Here is an 18,034-nt window from a genome sequence, read left to right as displayed (position 1 = left end):
GAAAGCAAGATGGCCCTCTGAAGAGGTTTAACTTCCACGCCCCGTCTCCAAAGAAAGAGTGGAAGTTAGCAGAACCATCTAGGCTGCACCACTACATCGATGACCCAACAGACGTCTCCGGCCAGGAACTGCCCCGGAAGCGGTGAACAATCCTCAACCGCTTGAAGACCGGTGTCGGACGCTGCGGTGCAACGATGAAGAGGTGGGGATTTGCGGATAGTGCCTCCTGCAAGTGTGGGGACCCAGTCCAGACAGTAGAGCACATAGTCACTAGTTGCCCCAAACACTGGCCACCGAATGGCGAACAAGGTCTGATCGACCTGGACGATGACACGTTGACCTGGCTCGCCTCAAAAGAGCTTGACGTTTAAAGACACACAACAAAAGAAAACCTCTCAGTTGGTCGAAGTACGAACCCTGTTTTTAGCCTATTACTGGCCGACGGAAAACCAGATGGCCCACTTCCAGGTCATTGAAGAGGTTTAACTTCCACGCCCCGTCTCCAGAGAAAGACAGAGTGTGAGCAAGCATTCAGAGGTACAAGCACGGACCTGTGACCTGTCTTTGGTAGATCCAGGGTCAAGGTTCCAACAGGAACAGGCACTGGTGGCTGGGAAGGACGATGAGCAGGAGGAAGACGAGGAACTCTGCCTGTCGTGTTGTCCACCACCTTGGGGAAAGTCTGCGATTTTTCTGTAGACATCGCCTTCTTGACCGTGACTTTGCCACGATGCTTTGGGTCGAAGCGGTTGAGAGGCCTGAGCGGCGGAAGTAAACATGAGCCTTTGAGCCTGAAGCCCTCGACAAGGAGGTTGACTCCCACGTACTGTGGAACATCTACTGCTGCCTGAACAAACACAAATAAAGATTTTAATTAAAGGTTAGCTCTTGGACTAGTTGGTTACAAAGCCGACTTGTCTACCTGGTGATATATGAGCTCAAAGTCTCCCGTGTTGGCTGATCTGTCTGCTCTCCTGTCCAGTACCACACGCAGCGTGTCTTCCTGCACAGCTGAACACAGGCGGGCCGTGATGTGAGTAGAAGGAGCCATGGTGGGACTGGCATTGATTTCAATCAGCCATGGTTGGAGGTCCCGGCCTGGAAAATAGAGAGATGAATGCTGCTACTGTGGTTTTCGCACTATTTCATTCTCTAAAAAAAAGCCACAATGCACCTCGTAACGCGGGCTGAGTTTAGTGACCTCGAAGCAATTTTATTTGGTACATGGTGTAGTGATAAGTGTGACGAGGTAAATGGCAGCCACACATAAGAGATACGTGTGGACTGCAGGTTGACTGACGCCTGTTCAATAAATTACGTCAAGCAAGAAACACCAAAACGTTGATGTTGACTTTAAGGTTTTACTACTTACGTATAAAATACTACACGGCCTAGCTCCATCCTATCTTGCCGATTGTATTGTACCAAGAAATCTGCGTTCAAAGGACTCCGGCTTATTAGTGATTCCCAAAGCCCCAAAAAAAGTCTGCGGGCTATAGAGCTTTTTCATTTCGGGCTCCAGTACTCTGGAATGCCCTCCCGGTAACAGTTCGAGATGCCACCTCAGTAGAAGCATTTAAGTCTCACCTTAAAACTCATTTGTATACTCTAGCCTTTAAATAGACTACCTTTTTCGACCAGTTGATCTGCCGTTTCTTTCCCCCTAGGAAAAAAAACTGACAAAACTGCTTGTAAATTCTGTTAGGAACGTCGTAGAGTGATGAAATAAAAACTTCTATGTAGGTCTGACTAAGATCGGGACTCGGGACACGGCGGCGGCGGCCAACGGCGGACCCGACCAACGCTGCTTGCAGCTTTCTTTTTCTCCTATGTCCCACTCTCCCTTGTGGAGGGGGTCCGGTCCGATCCGGTGGCCATGTACTGCTTGCCTGTGTATCGGCTGGGGACATCTCTGCGCTGCTGATCCGCCTCCGCTTGGGATGTTTTCCTGCTGGCTCCGCTGTGAACGGGACTCTTGCTGCTGTGTTGGATCCGCTTTGGACTGGACTCTTGTGACTGTGTTGGATCCATTATGGATTGAACTTTCACAGTATCATGTTAGACCCGCTCGACATCCATTGCTTTCCTCCTCTCCAAGGTTCTCATAGTCATCATTGTCACCAATGTCCCACTGGGTGTGAGTTTTCCTTGCCCTTATGTGGGCCTACCGAGGATGTCGTAGTGGTTTGTGCAGCCCTTTGAGACACTAGTGATTTAGGGCTATATAAGTAAACATTGATTGATTGATTGATTGGAGATATGGAAAATTACACACAGTGCTTAAAAATCTGTCAAAATGTTTTATTACGACCTTGGTAAGCTACAAAGCCGCACCGCTTGATGGAACCCGAAACATTATGGCTGCCGTAGTCAGACGTCCTGTGCTTCACCATACTGGTATTATCATGGTGTTGTCAGAGTTGCCACTGACAGTTTGTTTGTGTTTTAGATTCTCCTCTGTGTGTTCAGTATTTCCTGTCCTTAGTTCCTGTCTAATGCTCTTATTTTGGTTCAGCTTCCTGTTTGTCTCCCTGTGTCCTGTTTTCACTCAGCTGCGGCTGATTGGCATCTGGTCACACCTGGTGTCTATCAGCCAGCTCCTATTTTACCTGCTTTGTTCCTCCAGGCAGGGCTGGATCATTGTATTGTCATTCGGACTTGTCGTTGCCATATGTTGCTCTTGTCGTGTCTGTGATTTTTTTCAGCCATTACCTGTCGTGCTACATTTTGTCCTGGTCGTTGTAGCGGTAAGCTGTTCTTGTTAGCCTTTAGTTATTTCCAGTTTTTCCGTTTGCTATGAACTAGCTTCTCTGCTAAAGACCCTTAGTTTGTTATCCCGCCCATGTGCGCGCTTTTTGTTTCTTCTTGCTCTATTATTTAAATTAAATCATGTTTTCCTATTCTATGCCTGCCTCCGTCTCTGCATCTTGGGGTTCATCATCAAATAACTCTGACAGGTGTGTTTATAACAGACCTGGGACAATTAACATGCGGCCCGTTAAGCTTTTTAATCTGGCCCGCCGGACATTCCTTAATCACCAAGCAGTGTGGGTGGGGAGCGTTTCCACAGAGTGTTTCCAGAGCCTGAAATGTGGGTGTCAGGGACAAATGCGTAAGGAGATTTTTACAACAAAGTTCTAAAGCTTAGTGATGTATCAAATATATCAGATTGTAGTTTTTTTTTTTACCCTTCGCGTTTATATTTCGCTGTGTTCTGCATTCTTGTTGCGTTTCGCTTGATTGTAAAATATTTGGATGGAGAGGGGGGGTGACGTTCACATGTTGTCAATATTCAGTGTTTTATCGTTCGTAGTTAATATTGTAAATCCCACATTCTTTATGTTCATGTACATTCTGGGTGTCTCATTCAGTAAAAAAAAATAAATTAAATTCCATTCCGTTCTTTAAGGCGGTCTGTCGTACGGTTTTTAGCATCTAATCAGACATTATTGTGAATTTTTGTATTAATGTTCCTAAAAAAAAGATATACCGGCCCCCAGACACATTTTTTTCTCCAAATTTGGCCCCTACGTCAAAATAATTGCCCAGGCCTGGTTTATTAGGACCCTAAAACAGCACCTGTGTCCTGGGTATGACGTTAAACTACATCCAGGCATGAGATGAGAGGTTGTGTGTGGGGTTAGTGAGTCCCAACTAACGTCTATAAAATGCACACAAAGAACCGTTTGCATCTTCTCTTGTGACTGGCGGGCGGTCAGCGCCATAAAGCTGGGTAAATGGGGCGCGGACAACAAACAGGACAGACTAAGTTCAACAGCCCAGTAAGGCAATGAGTCTAGGAGAAGGATCTCTGATATATAACACCCCTTCCAATCCGCACCAAGCCAGCGTGGAAGGTGTAGGCTAATAACCAGCATGAAAAGTACGCCAAATGGCAGAAACATGCTGAGGCTTTCGTCCAGCAGTGGACTGACAACGGCTGATGATGATGAAAACAGCACCTATTAGGAGACATATTATCTGGCAATTTTTACGCAACTTTTCTTACATATTGGTACCTGCTAATGTGTATCTGGGATCTGCGTATGTCATGAAAATTTGTGCGCGTCCGCCATTGTAGTCTGTGACGTGGTCAATAAACTCCTTTTTCTCTATCGTCTTGTTGCGGGGCATTCATTAATTTCTAATATAAAGTATCATACAGTTTTAATTTATATCTGTCAGCAGACTCGCTATAGAAGCGCTAAAAACTAGAGGTACAACATAAATGACGAGAAGAAGACCGCCCACAAAAAGGTGGATACTGAGGAGACTGATCTGTGAAACATCACCTATGCAACCTTTTGACCACAGAACCACCATGTGATAATTACATGTTATATAGGCCAGTGTTTTTCAACCTTTTTTGAGCCAAGGCACATTTTTTGTGATGGAAAAATGCAGAGGCACATCATCAGCAGAAATTATTCAAATCAAAACTCGGTTTACAGTAAAAAGTCGTTGTCGCAATTGTTGGGTATGACTTTAAATCATATCCAAGTATGCATCACTATAGCTCTTGTCTCAAAGTAGGTGGTTTAGCTGATTGGAGAGCTGGCTTCTGTAGCTAACGGGTTTACCTAACGGATATGCTGATTATCGGTCCTGCTAGACACCGACCTCTATTTAATAATACAACTTTAACATTTGACAACCAAAGAATTAAACAAGGCGACTCGGTAAAGAATCTGGGTATTATCTTGGACCCAACTCTCTCGTTAGAGTCACACATTAAAAGCGTTACTAAAACGGCCTTCTTTCATCTCCGTAATATCGATAAAATTCGCTCCATTTTGTCCACTACCGATGCTGAGATCATTATCCATGCGTTTGTTACGTCTCGCCTCGATTACTGTAACGTATTATTTTCGGGTCTCCCCATGTCTAGCATTAAAAGATTACAGTTGGTACAAAATGCGGCTGCTAGACTTTTGACAAGAACAAGAAAGTTTGATCACATTACGCCTGTACTGGCTCACCTGCACTGGCTTCCTGTGCACTTAAGATGTGACTTTAAGGTTTTACTACTTACGTATAAAATACTACACGGTCTAGCTCCATCCTATCTTGCCGATTGTATTGTACCATATGTCCCGGCAAGAAATCTGCGTTCAAAGAACTCCGGCTTATTAGTGATTCCCAAAGCCCAAAAAAAGTCTGCGGGCTATAGAGCGTTTTCCGTTCGGGCTCCAGTACTCTGGAATGCCCTCCCGGTAACAGTTCGAGATGCTACCTCAGTAGAAGCATTTAAGTCTCACCTTAAAACTCATTTGTATACTCTAGCCTTTAAATAGAAGCCCCTTTTTAGACCAGTTGATCTGCCGTTTCTTTTCTTTTTCTGCTCTGCCCCACTCCCGGTCCGGTGGCCATGGTTGAAGTACTGGCTGTCCAGAGTCAGGACCCAGGATGGACCGCTCATCCAGAGTCGGGACCCAGGATGGACCGCTCGCCTGTGAATCGGTTGGGGACATCTCTGCGCTGCTGATCCGCCTCTGCTTGGGATGGTTTCCTGCTGGCTCCACCGTGGACGGTACTCTCGCTGCTGTGTTGGATCCGCTTTGGACTGGACTCTCGCGGCTGTGTTGGATCCACAAAGGATTGAACTTTCACACTATCATGTTAGACCCGCTCGACATCCATTGCTTTCGGTCCCCTAGAGGGGCGGGGGGGGTTGCCCACATATGCGGTCCTCTCCAAGGTTTCTCTTAGTCATCATTGTCACCGACATCCCACTGGGGTGAGTTTTCCTTGCCCTTATGTGGCCCTACCGAGGATGTCGTAGTGGTTTGTGTTGTGGTTTGTGCAGCCCTTTGAGACACTAGTGATTTAGGGCTATATAAATAATCATTGATTGATTGATTGATTGATTGATGACGATGACTTCTGTTTTGTTTGATCGGCCGTTTTACTGCCGTGTCACAGACACAGTTTAGAAACTATCAAGGTCTGTAAATGAATACTTACAAAATCTTGCCGCCGTGTAAATAACTAATTTCAAAACTATATACCTGCGACTTATAAATGGAAAATATGTTTTTCCTTTTCAAATTAAGTGAGTGCGGCTAATGTATAGAGCGCTCTATAGTCCGGAAAATACTTTTTTTTTTTCATCAACATCCAAATGAGCTTTTGACAGGCTGTAAGACCCTGCAGAGGACACTTTGATGCACACTAAGGACATACCATATTTATATATATTATACAGTACCTAACATGAAGTCAGCACCATAGAGCTCAAACGTGTTCTTGCGGGAGTCGACAAGGTCCTGTGCCGTTTGCAAGGCATGCACCACAGCCTTCTTCATCCCGGGCACCACCTCAGTCTCCCACTGGGTCTGGCGGCCCCGACTAGACAGAAAGGTGGTGAACTGGTCGTCTGACCACATGTTGTCTTCCGGGATGATAGGATGGCGTCGATTAGAAGGCCTCAGATACTTCTGGATGGAATTGTTGCACAAGTGCACAGAGCTGAAAAGTGTACACACAAACATTTAGTCACCAGGAAAATAACTACATTTGTGATCAATAATCTTTGAATTCAGGTGGCATACTCGGAGCAGAGTAGTGACAGACGGGGAGAGGCTTGGCACCAAATTCTGGGCTTCCATGCACAAGACTCGAAAAGGGCCTCTTATCCCACCTTAAACCCAATGTCGTCTCCTCATATACTTGGTATGTTTACTTGCAGTAAACAACTGTCACGGCGGGGTTGCAGCTTACTGCGAGGTTTGTTTCCCCGGGATGCAAACGGACCACTCCGGACAAGGCGTGCAGGTAAAAACATGATTTAATTATCCAAAATCCACCAGTTTACAAAACAAAGGCAAGCTGGCCTTTCACACGAGGAAGCTAAGGCAAAAACTTAGGGCAGGAAACATGGAACTATAAAGTTAAAGTTAAAGTACCATTGATTGTCACACACACACTAGGTGTGACGAAATTATTCTCTGCATCTGACTCATCACCCTTGATCACCCCCTGGGAGGTGAGAGGAGCAGTGGGCAGCAGCGGTGCCGCGCCCGGGAATCATTTTTGGTGATTTAACACCCAATTCCAACCCTTGATGATGAGTGCCAAGCAGGGATGTAATGGGTCCCATTTTTACAGTCTTTTGTGTTGGGTACTCGCATGTCTGCAGATGTGTGTCCCCGAGTATCCAAGAATCCAGGAGAGTTGAGTGAAGGTAAGAGGAATTTAATTCACAACTCATAAGAAAACAAATAAACATAAAGCAGTCTTGCATAATAAGTTCACCAAACATAGATTTATCTTCGAGCACTGAGGAGTGTTCGAGTGAAACATAAATAGGCAGTAGTTTGATTGACAGCAGGTGTGAACCGCTGCCAATCAACGAAAAGAGAAAAACAACAGTGCTCGTGAATAAAACAGGAAATACAACAAAGTAAGAGCACTGAACAGGAAGTAAATACAAAAACACGAAAATTAACAGAAATAAAGTGACAGATTGTCACAGGACCTCCCCCTCAAGGAACAGATTCCAGATGTTCCTATGAAAAAGAAACAAATGGAAAAAACGTCCAAAAATGTAAGGGAGGGTGGTGGGAGGTTTTGGTGGAGGGTCGCCAGCTCCAATGTCCCCGCAGCCAGCAAGGGAGAGACAAATGGCGGTGGCGCGTAAAGCGCCGCTGGAACTGGCGAGGCGGGCGGCCACGGAACGGCCAGATCACTGGCCGACAAAAAGGAGAGTGCGTCCCGCGAGAAGGACGCCCAGGGCACGGGCACATCCGCGGCTGACGTGGAGGCGGGCGCGCTGAAGCAGGCCCGGAAACAGCAGACGAAGCGGCGGGGACTGCAGCCGAAACAGATACCTCTGCAGGAGGCGGCTGAGGAACCGATGTTGGTGCCGGCGTTAAAGCGGCAGACGTCATCAACGGAGTGGAAACGGCAGATGTCATCGGCGGCATGGGAGTGGCAGATGTCATCGGCGGCGTGGAAGCGACGGATGTCATCGGCGGCGTGAAAGCGGCGGATGTCATCGTCGGCGTGAAAGCGGCGGATGTCATCGTCGGCGTGAAAGCGGCAGATGAAGACGAAGAGGGAGGAGCCGCAAATGCCGGCCGGGGAGCAGCAGATGCCGGCGGCGACGAAGCCCGGCGTGGTGCTGCCACTGGCGGCGTTGGATCTGTGCGCAACCCGGCGTGGGACCGGCATTGGAGCCCTGAGTGGGGCTGGCGTGGGAACTTGGCGAAAGCCCGCCAGGGACGTAGATGTCTCCGTGGAAGGAGACGCTGGCGAGGATGACAGCGGTGTGTGCCTGCCTGCACCGCTGTGTATAATAGGCCCCCCTCCACTAGGCGGCTGCCAGACGCCGTCCACACTAGCGGGAAGACGTGCCTCTTCGTCGGAGTCCCCCGGTGCGAAAACCAGGGACGGGCGGGAGGAGGCCAGGAGGAGGGACGAAGACACGTCCCGCGCCGAGTCCCAGCAGGAGGACAAAAGAGACCTCACAGTGGTCTCCACTGGAGCCCTCGGCGAACCAGAAAAGAGAGCGGGAGCCGGCAGGAAGAGTAGCCTGGGAGCAACCGCTGGAAGCTGCGTAGGAGCAGGGAGAAGCAGCACAGTAGACGACGGGAAGGATGGCGGCGGCGCGCGTGCCGGTCGGAGAGCCGTAGTCGGCGACGGAGCCGTGGGAGCCGCGAGACGTGAAGGAGGAGGCGGGCGTAGACAAGGCTGCGTGAAGCAGATACTTAACATAAACTATGGACATGGAATACTTAGGGAACTGTGGCATGAAACTAACACGACTTACGTGGCAAGGCAAGAGGCAAACAAATGACGCCAGCCGGACTGACTGGCAAAGGCAGGCTTAAATAATGCCTCTGATTTGAGAAAGGTGAGCGTCTCGAACACAAGAGGCAGGTGAAAACAATGAGTAACCATGGTTACAAACACAGGCGGTGCACAAACAGGAACTAAAGGAGTCCAATACCATAACAAAAACATGACAACAACAAATTATTGCAGGAATTTGGTTGAATACAGCTTTTTAAAACTCTAAATTGAGGTTTTTTACTGGAAAAGATGGGATTAATGTATCAAGACTAGAACAGGGTTACTTAACCATAGGGCCCGTGGTTTGGCCGCTAGAGCCCCCTAGAGCAGTTGTCCCCAACCACCGGTCCAGGTCCGTGACACATTTGCTACCGGGCTGCAGAGAAACATAAAATAATTTATAAACGACTGCTTTTTCTCCGATTTAACTTTGGCATATCCCATTTCACACACCAATAAGCTTGTTTATAGATGTGTAATACATTTCCTTATAGGGAGTTGCCATTTGTTATATTTGTTATAACTTTGTGCACATTAATGAGCATTTAAAATATAAATGTGACAGATTGTAGCCAAAGGCTGATTTCCACCTGCACCTCATTGCAAAGAAACAAGTCCAGAGTTAGTTACTCAGTGGCCTAGTGGTTAGAGCAGGGGTGCCCATTACGTCGATCGCGAGCTACCAGTCGACCGCAGGGGGTGTGTCAGTCGATCTCCAGCCAGGCTTTTAAAAAAATAGACCTAAAAATTAGTGATCATCTATCTTCACCAAGACGTCACTTAAATGACATTCACGGTACCGGAGGGTCTTGTGAGATGACGCTGGCTGCTGCAAGATCATTATTATGAAAATATGACCGAGAGGAAGGCGAAAAACACTTTTTATTTCAACAGACTCTCGCGCCGTACCTTCCGTCAAAACTCTAAAGGCCGACTGCACATTTCCTATCTTCACAATAAAAGCCCTGCTTCATGCTGCCTGCGCTAACTAAATACAGAGTCTCGGAAAACTGGCGTGCACAAGCGATCCCTCAAAAAGCTGGCGTGCACATCACTTGTGCACGCCAGCTTTCCGAGACTCTTATTTTGTTAGCACAGGCAGCATGAAGCAGGGCTTTTATTGTGAAGATAGGAAATGTGCAGTCGGCCTTTAGAGTTTTGACGGAAGGGACGGCGCGAAAGTCTGTTGAAATAAAAAGTGTTTCTCGCCTTCCTCTCTGTCATTTTTTCATAATAATGAACTGGCAGCAGCCAGCGTCATCTCACAAGACCCTCGGGTGCCGTGAATGTCAATCAAGCAAGCTACGGAATTTGCCGCCAATGTTTTTCTTGTAAAGTGTATGGAAGCTGGATGAATTAGATGCCAAAAAACAACCACTTTCATGTGGTATTGTACAGAAAGGACAACTTTTTTTCTCCTCCATTTGAAAATGTGGGCGTTATCATCATTACTGTCTGATTCCAGTCAATGCAAGTCATCAGAATCAGGTAATACACCAACTTATATTATTGTCTTTTTGAAAGAAAGACATCTATATGTGTTACACATGCTTGTATTATCATTAAACACATTTAACTTGTTTACAAAAATGTCTCTTTCATAAATAAATAAATATAAATGATATATATAAATGAGGTAGATCCCCTCGAGTTGGTCAATTGAAAAGTAGCTCGCCTGCAGAAAAAGTGTGGGCACCCCTGGGTTAGAGTGTCCGCCCCGAGATCGGTAGGTTGTGAGTTCAAACCCCGGCCGAGTCATACCAAAGACTATGAAAATGGGACCCATTACCTCCCTGATTGGCAAGCAGCATCAAGGGTTGGAATTGGGGGATAAATCACCAAAAATTATTCCCGGGCGCGGCCACCGCTGCTGCTCACTGCTCCCCTCACCTCCCAGGGGGTGAACAAGGGGACGGGTCAAATGCAAAGGACATATTTCACCACACTTACTGTGTGTGTGTGACAATCATTGGTACTTTAACTTTAATTATGACGTTTGTTTTGAGTGAAGTGTTTGAAGCTAGTTTTTGCTATTCAGGTGGAACGGACAACCGGTAATTTGCATTTTTTAAATGGGGGTGCAGGTATTTTTATTTGATTCAAACAACCTTATTCTTGGATTTTCACGGCTATATTAATTTTATCTTAAAATAAATGCCATCTTTTTATTAATAACTTACATATTTAGATGATAGAAATGTTGGATCAATTGTAAATAATTTATCTCATATTTATTCAAATATGATTGATTGCTTATGTGAGGTGAATTATATTTATATAGCGCTTTTCTCTAGTGACTCAAAGCGCTTTACATAGTGAAACCCAATATCTAAGTTACATTTAAACCAGTGGGGTGGCACTGGGAGCAGGTGGGTAAAGTGTCTTGCCCAAGGACACAACAGCAGTGACGAGGATGGCGGTAGCGGGAATCGAACCTGCAACCCTCGAGTTGCTGGCACAGCCGCTCTACCAACCGAGCTATGCCGCCCATAAATTGTGTTATGCATTGTGTTAGACAAGCTGAAGAGAAACAAAACTTGGCGTTAGATTGAACTTAGGTTGACCTGCCAAACGAAAAGAGGAGTTTGCAGATGAGACAGAGCAACACAGGAAGTTACTGTATCTTTTTATATTTGCATGTGTTATGTTCTCAACACAGGTGTTATGTTTCCAACGCAGCTGTTAATCCCCCTCATCCCCTACTGAAAAGAGATTTTCTTATTTAAACGGGGATAGCAGGTCCATTCTATGTGTCATACTTGATCATTTCGCGATATTGCCATATTTTTGCTGAAAGGATTTAGTAGAGAACATCCAACTTTTAGTCTCTAATAAAAAAGCCTTGCCTATACCGGCATTAGCAGACGATGTGCGCGTGACGTCACGGGTTATGGAGCTCCTCACAACCTCACATTGTTTATAATCAAAGCCTCCAGCAGCAAGAGCTATTCAGACCGAGAAAGCGACAATTCCCCCATAATTTTAGCGAGGATGAAAGATTCGTGGATGAGGAAATTTAGAGTGAAGGTCTAAGAGCGGCATGGCGTAGTGGGTAGAGCGGCCGTAACAGAAACCTGGGCGTTGCAGGTTCGCTTCCCACCTATTGACATCCAAATTCGCTGCCGTTGTGTCCTTGGGCAGGACACTTCACCCTTGCCCCGCTCACACTGGTGAATGAATGATGAATGAATGATTGGTGGTGGTCGGAGGGGCCGTAGGCGCAAACTGGCAGCCACGCTTCCGTCAGTCTACACCAGGGCAGCTGTGGCTACATGTGTAGCTAGCTTACCACCACCAGGTGTGAATGAATGATGGGTTCCCACTTCAATGTGAGCGCTTTGAGTATCTAACATTAGAAAAGTGCGTTATAAATCTAATCCATTATTATTATTATTAGAAAAAAAAAGAAAAAAAAAGGCGATTGCAGTGGGAGCGATTCAGATGTTATTAGACAGATTTACGAGGATAATTCTGGAAAATCCCTTATCTTTCTATTGTGTTGCTAGTGTTTTGGTGAGATTAAATACTACCTGAAAGTCGGAGGGGTGTGTCCACGGGTGTGTTGACCGCGAGTGTCTCTGAGGGAAGTCACGCAGCTGCAGGAGGACACTGGCTCCGCTGATGTCTCCGGTAAGAGCAGACATATTACCACAATTTTCTCCGAAAACCGGCAATCGGGATCCATGTTCGCTTGACCGCTCTGATCCATAGTAAAGCTTCAACTTCGGAAATTTTAAACAATGAAACACTGGCTGTTTGTGTGGCTAAAGGCTAAAAGCTTCCCACCTCCATCTTTCTACTTTGACTTCTCCATTATTAATTGAACAAATTGCAAAAGATTCAGCAACACAGATGTCCAGAATACTGTGTAATTATGCAATTAAAGCTGACTACTTATAGCTTGGATCAGGCTGGAAAATAATGTCCGCTACAACCCGAGACGTCAAACGCACGCGTCATCATACCGCGACGTTTTCAACAGGATACTTCGCGGGAAATTAAAAATTGTAATCTAGTAATCTAAAAAGGCCGTATTGGCATGTGTTGCAATGTTAATATTTCATCATTGATGTATAAACTATCAGACTGTGTGGTCGGTAGTAGTGGCTTTCAGTAGGTCTTTAAAGGGGAACATTATCACAATTTCAAAAGGGTTAAAAACAATAAAAATCAGTTCCCAGTGGCTTGTTGTATTTTTTGAAGTTTTTTTCACAATTTTACCGGTCCCGGAATATCCCTAAATAAAGCTTTAAAGTGCCTTATTTTCGCTATCTTCGAAACCACTATCCATTTCCCTGTGACGTCATACAGTGCTGCCGATACAAACAACATGGCGGTTACCACAGCAAGATATAGACATTAGCTCGGATTCAGACTCGGATTATAGCGGCTTAAGCGATTCAACAGATTACGCATGTATTGAAACAGATAGTCGGAGTATGGAGGCAGATAGCTAAAACAAAATTGAAGAATAAATTGAAGCTATTGAGCGAATAACTATTGACGCTATTCGGCCAGAGCGTGGGTGTACCTAATGAAGTGGCCCATAGCATGGCTGTCGTATTAGCATCGCCGATAAAATGTGCGGACCAAACGATCAGGACTTTCGCATCTCGTGACACTGGAGCAATTTAAATCCGTCGATTGGTAAGTGTTTTTTTCGCATTAAATGTGGGTATCTAGTTTCAAATGTACATACAGCTGGCGTAAATAGCATGTTAGCATCGATTAGCGTAGCATGTTAGCATCGATTAGCTGGCAGTCATGCTGCGACCAAATATGTCTGATTAGCACATAAGTCAACAACAGCAACAAAACTCACCTTTGTGATTTCGTTGACTTAATCGTTGCAAATGCATCTGCAGGTTATCCATACATCTCTGTGCCATGTCTGTCTTAGCATCGCCGGTCAAATGTGCAGACACTCTGGTACATTCAATGGGGGTCTGGCGGCAGATTTCTTGCCAGTGGTGCAACTTGAATCCCTCCCTGTTAGTGTTGTTACACCCTCCGACAACACACCGACGAGGCATGATGTCTCCAAGGTTCCCAAAAATAGTCGAAAAAACGGAAAATAACAGAGCTGAGACCCGGTGTTTGTAATGTGAAAATTAATATGGCGGGCGTGTTACCTCGGTGACGTCACGCTCTGACGTCATCGCTAAAAGACCGATAAACAGAAAGGCTTTTAACTGGCCAAAATTCACCCATTGAGAGTTTGGAAATTGGTTAAAAAAATACATGGTCTTTTTTCTGCAACATCAAGGTATATATTGACGCTTGCATAGGTTTGGTGATAATGTTCCCCTTTAAGTTGTGCGTGTGTGTGTGTGTGTGTGTGTGTGTGTGTGTGTGTGCAGGGCCTCCCGAATGAATTAAAAGGTGAGGGGAGGGGGAGAAAGGTTTCAGAGAGAGTTGGAGCCTGTAACTGACAACACTATCTCCAGTCACTCTCCTCGTACCAGAAAAGCGATCACTGGTTTGTCTTCTATTCTCTGTTTCTGTGTCTACATAATGTCTCATGATACAAACCCTGACAACAAATCTTCAAACGTTTGATGACTTACTTGTCCATGGTGTCCACAGAGTAAGGCTGCGTAGAAAAGCGCAAGTAGCACTTTCTATAAAACCACACGGTGAGAGGGTTCCAGTCTGTCACCAGAAACCACTGGCGCAGGTCGAACTTGGTGCCTTCCACCAGGAAGGGACGCTCCAGGTATTTCTGCACCACCCATTTGCTTTCCTTGATGAGAGCCGTATCTCTGTCCACCAGGCTGAGGATCTCCTCCAAACGTTTGGCACATTTGATTCCTGCGAAACAAAAAGGACATTTGGAGTTACGCTTTTCAATTTTGTCGGGACGAGTCGTGATCGCTCACCTCTGCCTCTGGACATAGCTCCCGGCTTGACGATCCAGATGTTGTGTATGCCGTCCGTGTCCAGCTGTGGACTGACCCCAGACAGCCTGTGCAACATGGCCCGGCAGCAGCCGACTAACTGCTCACTGACATCCACCTGAGCTCCACCACTGTGGGAGAAAGCGCCGCTGACAACTTGCAGCCTGGATATCCCTGACATTTTGTGTAAATACAGAACAGGGTTTAGTTGTCACATTCTTTATATCACGCCACTGGAGGGCGCTGTCTTGTGGTGTGGAAGTTTACAAATTTAGGTTTACAACACTTAGAAGCATTTAAGTCCCATCTTGAAACTAATTTGTACTCTCTAGCCTTTAAATAGACCAGTTGATCTGCCGTTTCTTTTCATTCCTGTTTTGCCCCCCTCTTCCTGTGGGGGTGGGGGGGGGGCACAGGTCCGGTGACCATGGATGAAGTGCTGGCTGTCCAGAGTCAAGACCCGGGGTGGACCGCTCGCGTGTGCATCGGCTTGGGACTGCTGACCTGTCTCCACTCGGGATGGTCCCCTGCTGGCCCCACTATGGACTGGACTCTCACTATTATGTTAGATCCACTATGTACTGGACTCTCACACTATTATGTTAGATCCACTATGGACTGGACTCTCACACTATTATGTTAGATCCACTATGGACTGGACTCTCACACTATTATGTTAGATCCACTATGGACTGGACTCTCACACTATTATATTAGATCCACTATGGACTGGACTCTCACTATTATGTTAGATCCACTTCAGACTGGACTCTCACAATATTATGTTGGACCCACTCGACGTCCATTGCACTTGTCTCCATGTCGGAATGAAAATTAAAATATGTGTTGATGATGCGCGATTCACACTAGGAAAGTGTTCCCCTTTACTCACTGAACAACCAAATAGTAGGCATGGATAAGCTCCTCCCACTCCTGCTTGGTGAGGGATTGACTCGGGTCCGAGCCGGTGTCGATGTCAGCGTGCTGTAAACTCTCCAGAAAACCCTGGCACACTTTGAGAGCGGCGTCGATCATTCTCGGAATCATCTCAGGTGCTTCTGAAATGGAGAAATGGCAGCAAGATGTGCTCTGACACACATAATAAAAGGGGTCATACCTCCAATGGACTCCTTTTCCCTCTTTTTGTGTACGTCCTGCGCAGTCTCAACAACGTACTTCAGAAGACTAGTGCAGGCTGTCCTCCTGTAGTCCTCTTTAGGGAGGACACACATGGTGAGCTGGATTATGGACATTATCCTCTGATGGAGAAATATCTGACCAATGAAAGCATGCTTCTCGTCCCGTGCCCCGAGTCGGTAACATCGAGGAAAAAAGGTGTCCGGGTCGGCGGAGTCAAACCAGTGGAGGCTCCTCAGGTTGACACACAATCCCACCTGCAACAATTAGTCATGTCACTGATGTGTAGTTCTGCTCTTGTCAATCAATCAATCAATCAATCAATGTTTATTTATATAGCCTCAAATCACAAATGTCTCAAAGGACTGCACAAATCATTACGACTACAACATCCTCGGAAGAACCCACAAAAGGGCAAGGAAAACTCACACCCAGTGGGCAGGGAGAATTCACATCCAGTGGGACGCCAGTGACAATGCTGACTATGAGAAACCTTGGAGAGGACCTCGGATGTGGGCAACCCCCCCCCCCCTCTAGGGGACCGAAAGCAATGGATGTCGAGCGGGTCCAACATGATACTGTGAAAGTTCAATCCATAGTGGCTCCAACACAGCCGCGAGAGTTCAGTTCAAAGCGGATCCAAGACAGCAGCGAGAGTCCCGTCCACAGGAGACCATCTCAAGCGGAGGCGGGTCAGCAGCGTAAAGATGTCCCCAATCGATACAGGCGAGCGGTCCATCCTGGGTCCCGACGAGCGGTCCATCCTGGGTCTCGACTCTGGACAGCCAGTACTTCATCCATGGTTATCGGACCGGACCCCCTCCACAAGGGAGGGGGGGACATAGGAGAAAGAAAAGAAGCAGCAGATCAACTGGTCTAAAAAGGAGGTCTATTTAAAGGCTAGAGTATACAGATGAGTTTTAAGGTGTCACCATCTCCCGGGCGCTTTGCTGAACAAAAAGTTGCTTTATTACAAGCAAGTGTCCTTATACAGGTCTGCAGTACCTGGAGGAGGTCAAGTCAAGAAAATGAGGCACTCCTAACTTAGAGAAGCCAAGTGATTTTCTTGTGTGTTTTTTGTTTGTTTTCATTACATTTGGATGTATTTGTTGGTTTGTATGACATCCATGAAGTAAGACTACGTTTTATGTTGAAGGGGGCAGGAAAATATAACATTTTTATGCCAATAAAGCAATAGGGTTGTCCCGATAGTAATATCTTGGTACCAGTGCGAATACAAAAATATATTTCAATACTGGCGGTATAGCTTGGTTGGTAGAGTGACTATGCCAGCAACTTGAGGGTTCCGGGTTCGATCCCTGCTTCCACCATCCTAGTCACTGTTGTTGTGTCCTTGGGCAAGACCCTTTACCCACCTGCGCCCAGTGTCACCCACACTGGTTTAAATGTAACTTAGATATTGGGGTTTCACTATGTAAAGCGCTTTGAGTCACTAGAGAAAAGCGCTATATAAATAAAATTCACTTCACTTCTTCATTCTGCTCCTTCTCAGGCATTGGTGTGTAAATGTAACATTGCATGATTGAGGTGTAATTGTATATCGATCAAAGATGCACATCAATGAAGGAGATAAATAAAAAAATAATGAATGAATGAATATTTGTGACGGTTTCATGGCATCGTGATGTGGATGGTGCTCTTCCAAGATGCAGATCGGGCTCGGTAAGAAATAATGGTTTATTTCAACTAAAAACAGGCTGAGAACAGAAACACTGGTGCGAGGCAGAAAAGGCAAACCAAAAGCGCTAGCATGGGAGCTAGGAAAACAAACGGAAACCCTAGCACGAGGCATAAAAGGGAAAACAAAACTACTAGCATATGAGCTAGAGGAACAACAAGCTTAGCGTGAAAACTAGCAAGTCCAAAACAGTGTTTTACCAGGAGTAGGGAGTCCACAAAGTCACCGATTGCGTGTAGCAAAACTCGACGAGACGAGGACGAGTAAATGAAAAAGGTAGGCTTAAATACTAAAGAAAACAATTACCAACAGGTGCGAGTCTAGAACAAGGGACAGGTGAAACTAATAGGCAACCATAGTGACAGAACAAACAAGGAAGTGCACAAACTAAGAATCGAAAGAGTCCAAGAACAAACAAGGTACACAAAAGGACTCAAAACCCAATACCATATATGATCCGGCCGGCGGATCATAACAAATATTATTTCTATTCCTCCTTCCTGTCTCT

At 46.0% G+C, this 18,034-nt stretch overlaps 1 protein-coding gene across 1 annotated transcript; it reads right to left on the bottom strand.

Annotated features, from left to right (window-relative positions):
* Positions 1-218: 218 nt before the first annotated feature.
* LOC133535690 (tubulin monoglycylase TTLL3-like) lies at positions 219-16,038 on the bottom strand. Its single transcript, XM_061875640.1, has 7 exons — positions 15,808-16,038; positions 15,583-15,748; positions 14,673-14,821; positions 14,361-14,604; positions 6,209-6,468; positions 923-1,098; positions 219-847 (listed from the first exon to the last, which is right to left on the bottom strand). Exons 1-7 carry the CDS (start codon positions 15,941-15,943, stop codon positions 470-472), a joined length of 1,509 nt encoding a protein of 502 aa, XP_061731624.1. The 5' UTR covers positions 15,944-16,038; the 3' UTR covers positions 219-469.
* Positions 16,039-18,034: the final 1,996 nt, after the last annotated feature.

Source organism: Nerophis ophidion, linkage group LG16 (assembly GCF_033978795.1).
Source record: "Nerophis ophidion isolate RoL-2023_Sa linkage group LG16, RoL_Noph_v1.0, whole genome shotgun sequence".
Lineage (NCBI taxonomy): Eukaryota > Metazoa > Chordata > Actinopteri > Syngnathiformes > Syngnathidae > Nerophis > Nerophis ophidion.
This window is presented reverse-complemented; position numbering and strand designations above follow the sequence as displayed.

Excerpts from the sequence above, each read along its gene's own strand:
- LOC133535690 (XM_061875640.1), bottom strand. The coding sequence starts at position 15,943 with ATGTCCATAATCCAGCTCACCATGTGTGTCCTCCCTAAAGAGGACTAC. Across the intron at positions 14,605-14,672 it reads AGCTATGTCCAGAGGCAGAG|GAATCAAATGTGCCAAACGT; the intron begins GTGAGCGATCAC and ends TTTGTTTCGCAG. Across the intron at positions 6,469-14,360 it reads TCTGTGGACACCATGGACAA|CTCTGTGCACTTGTGCAACA; the intron begins GTAAGTCATCAA and ends TACACTTTTCAG.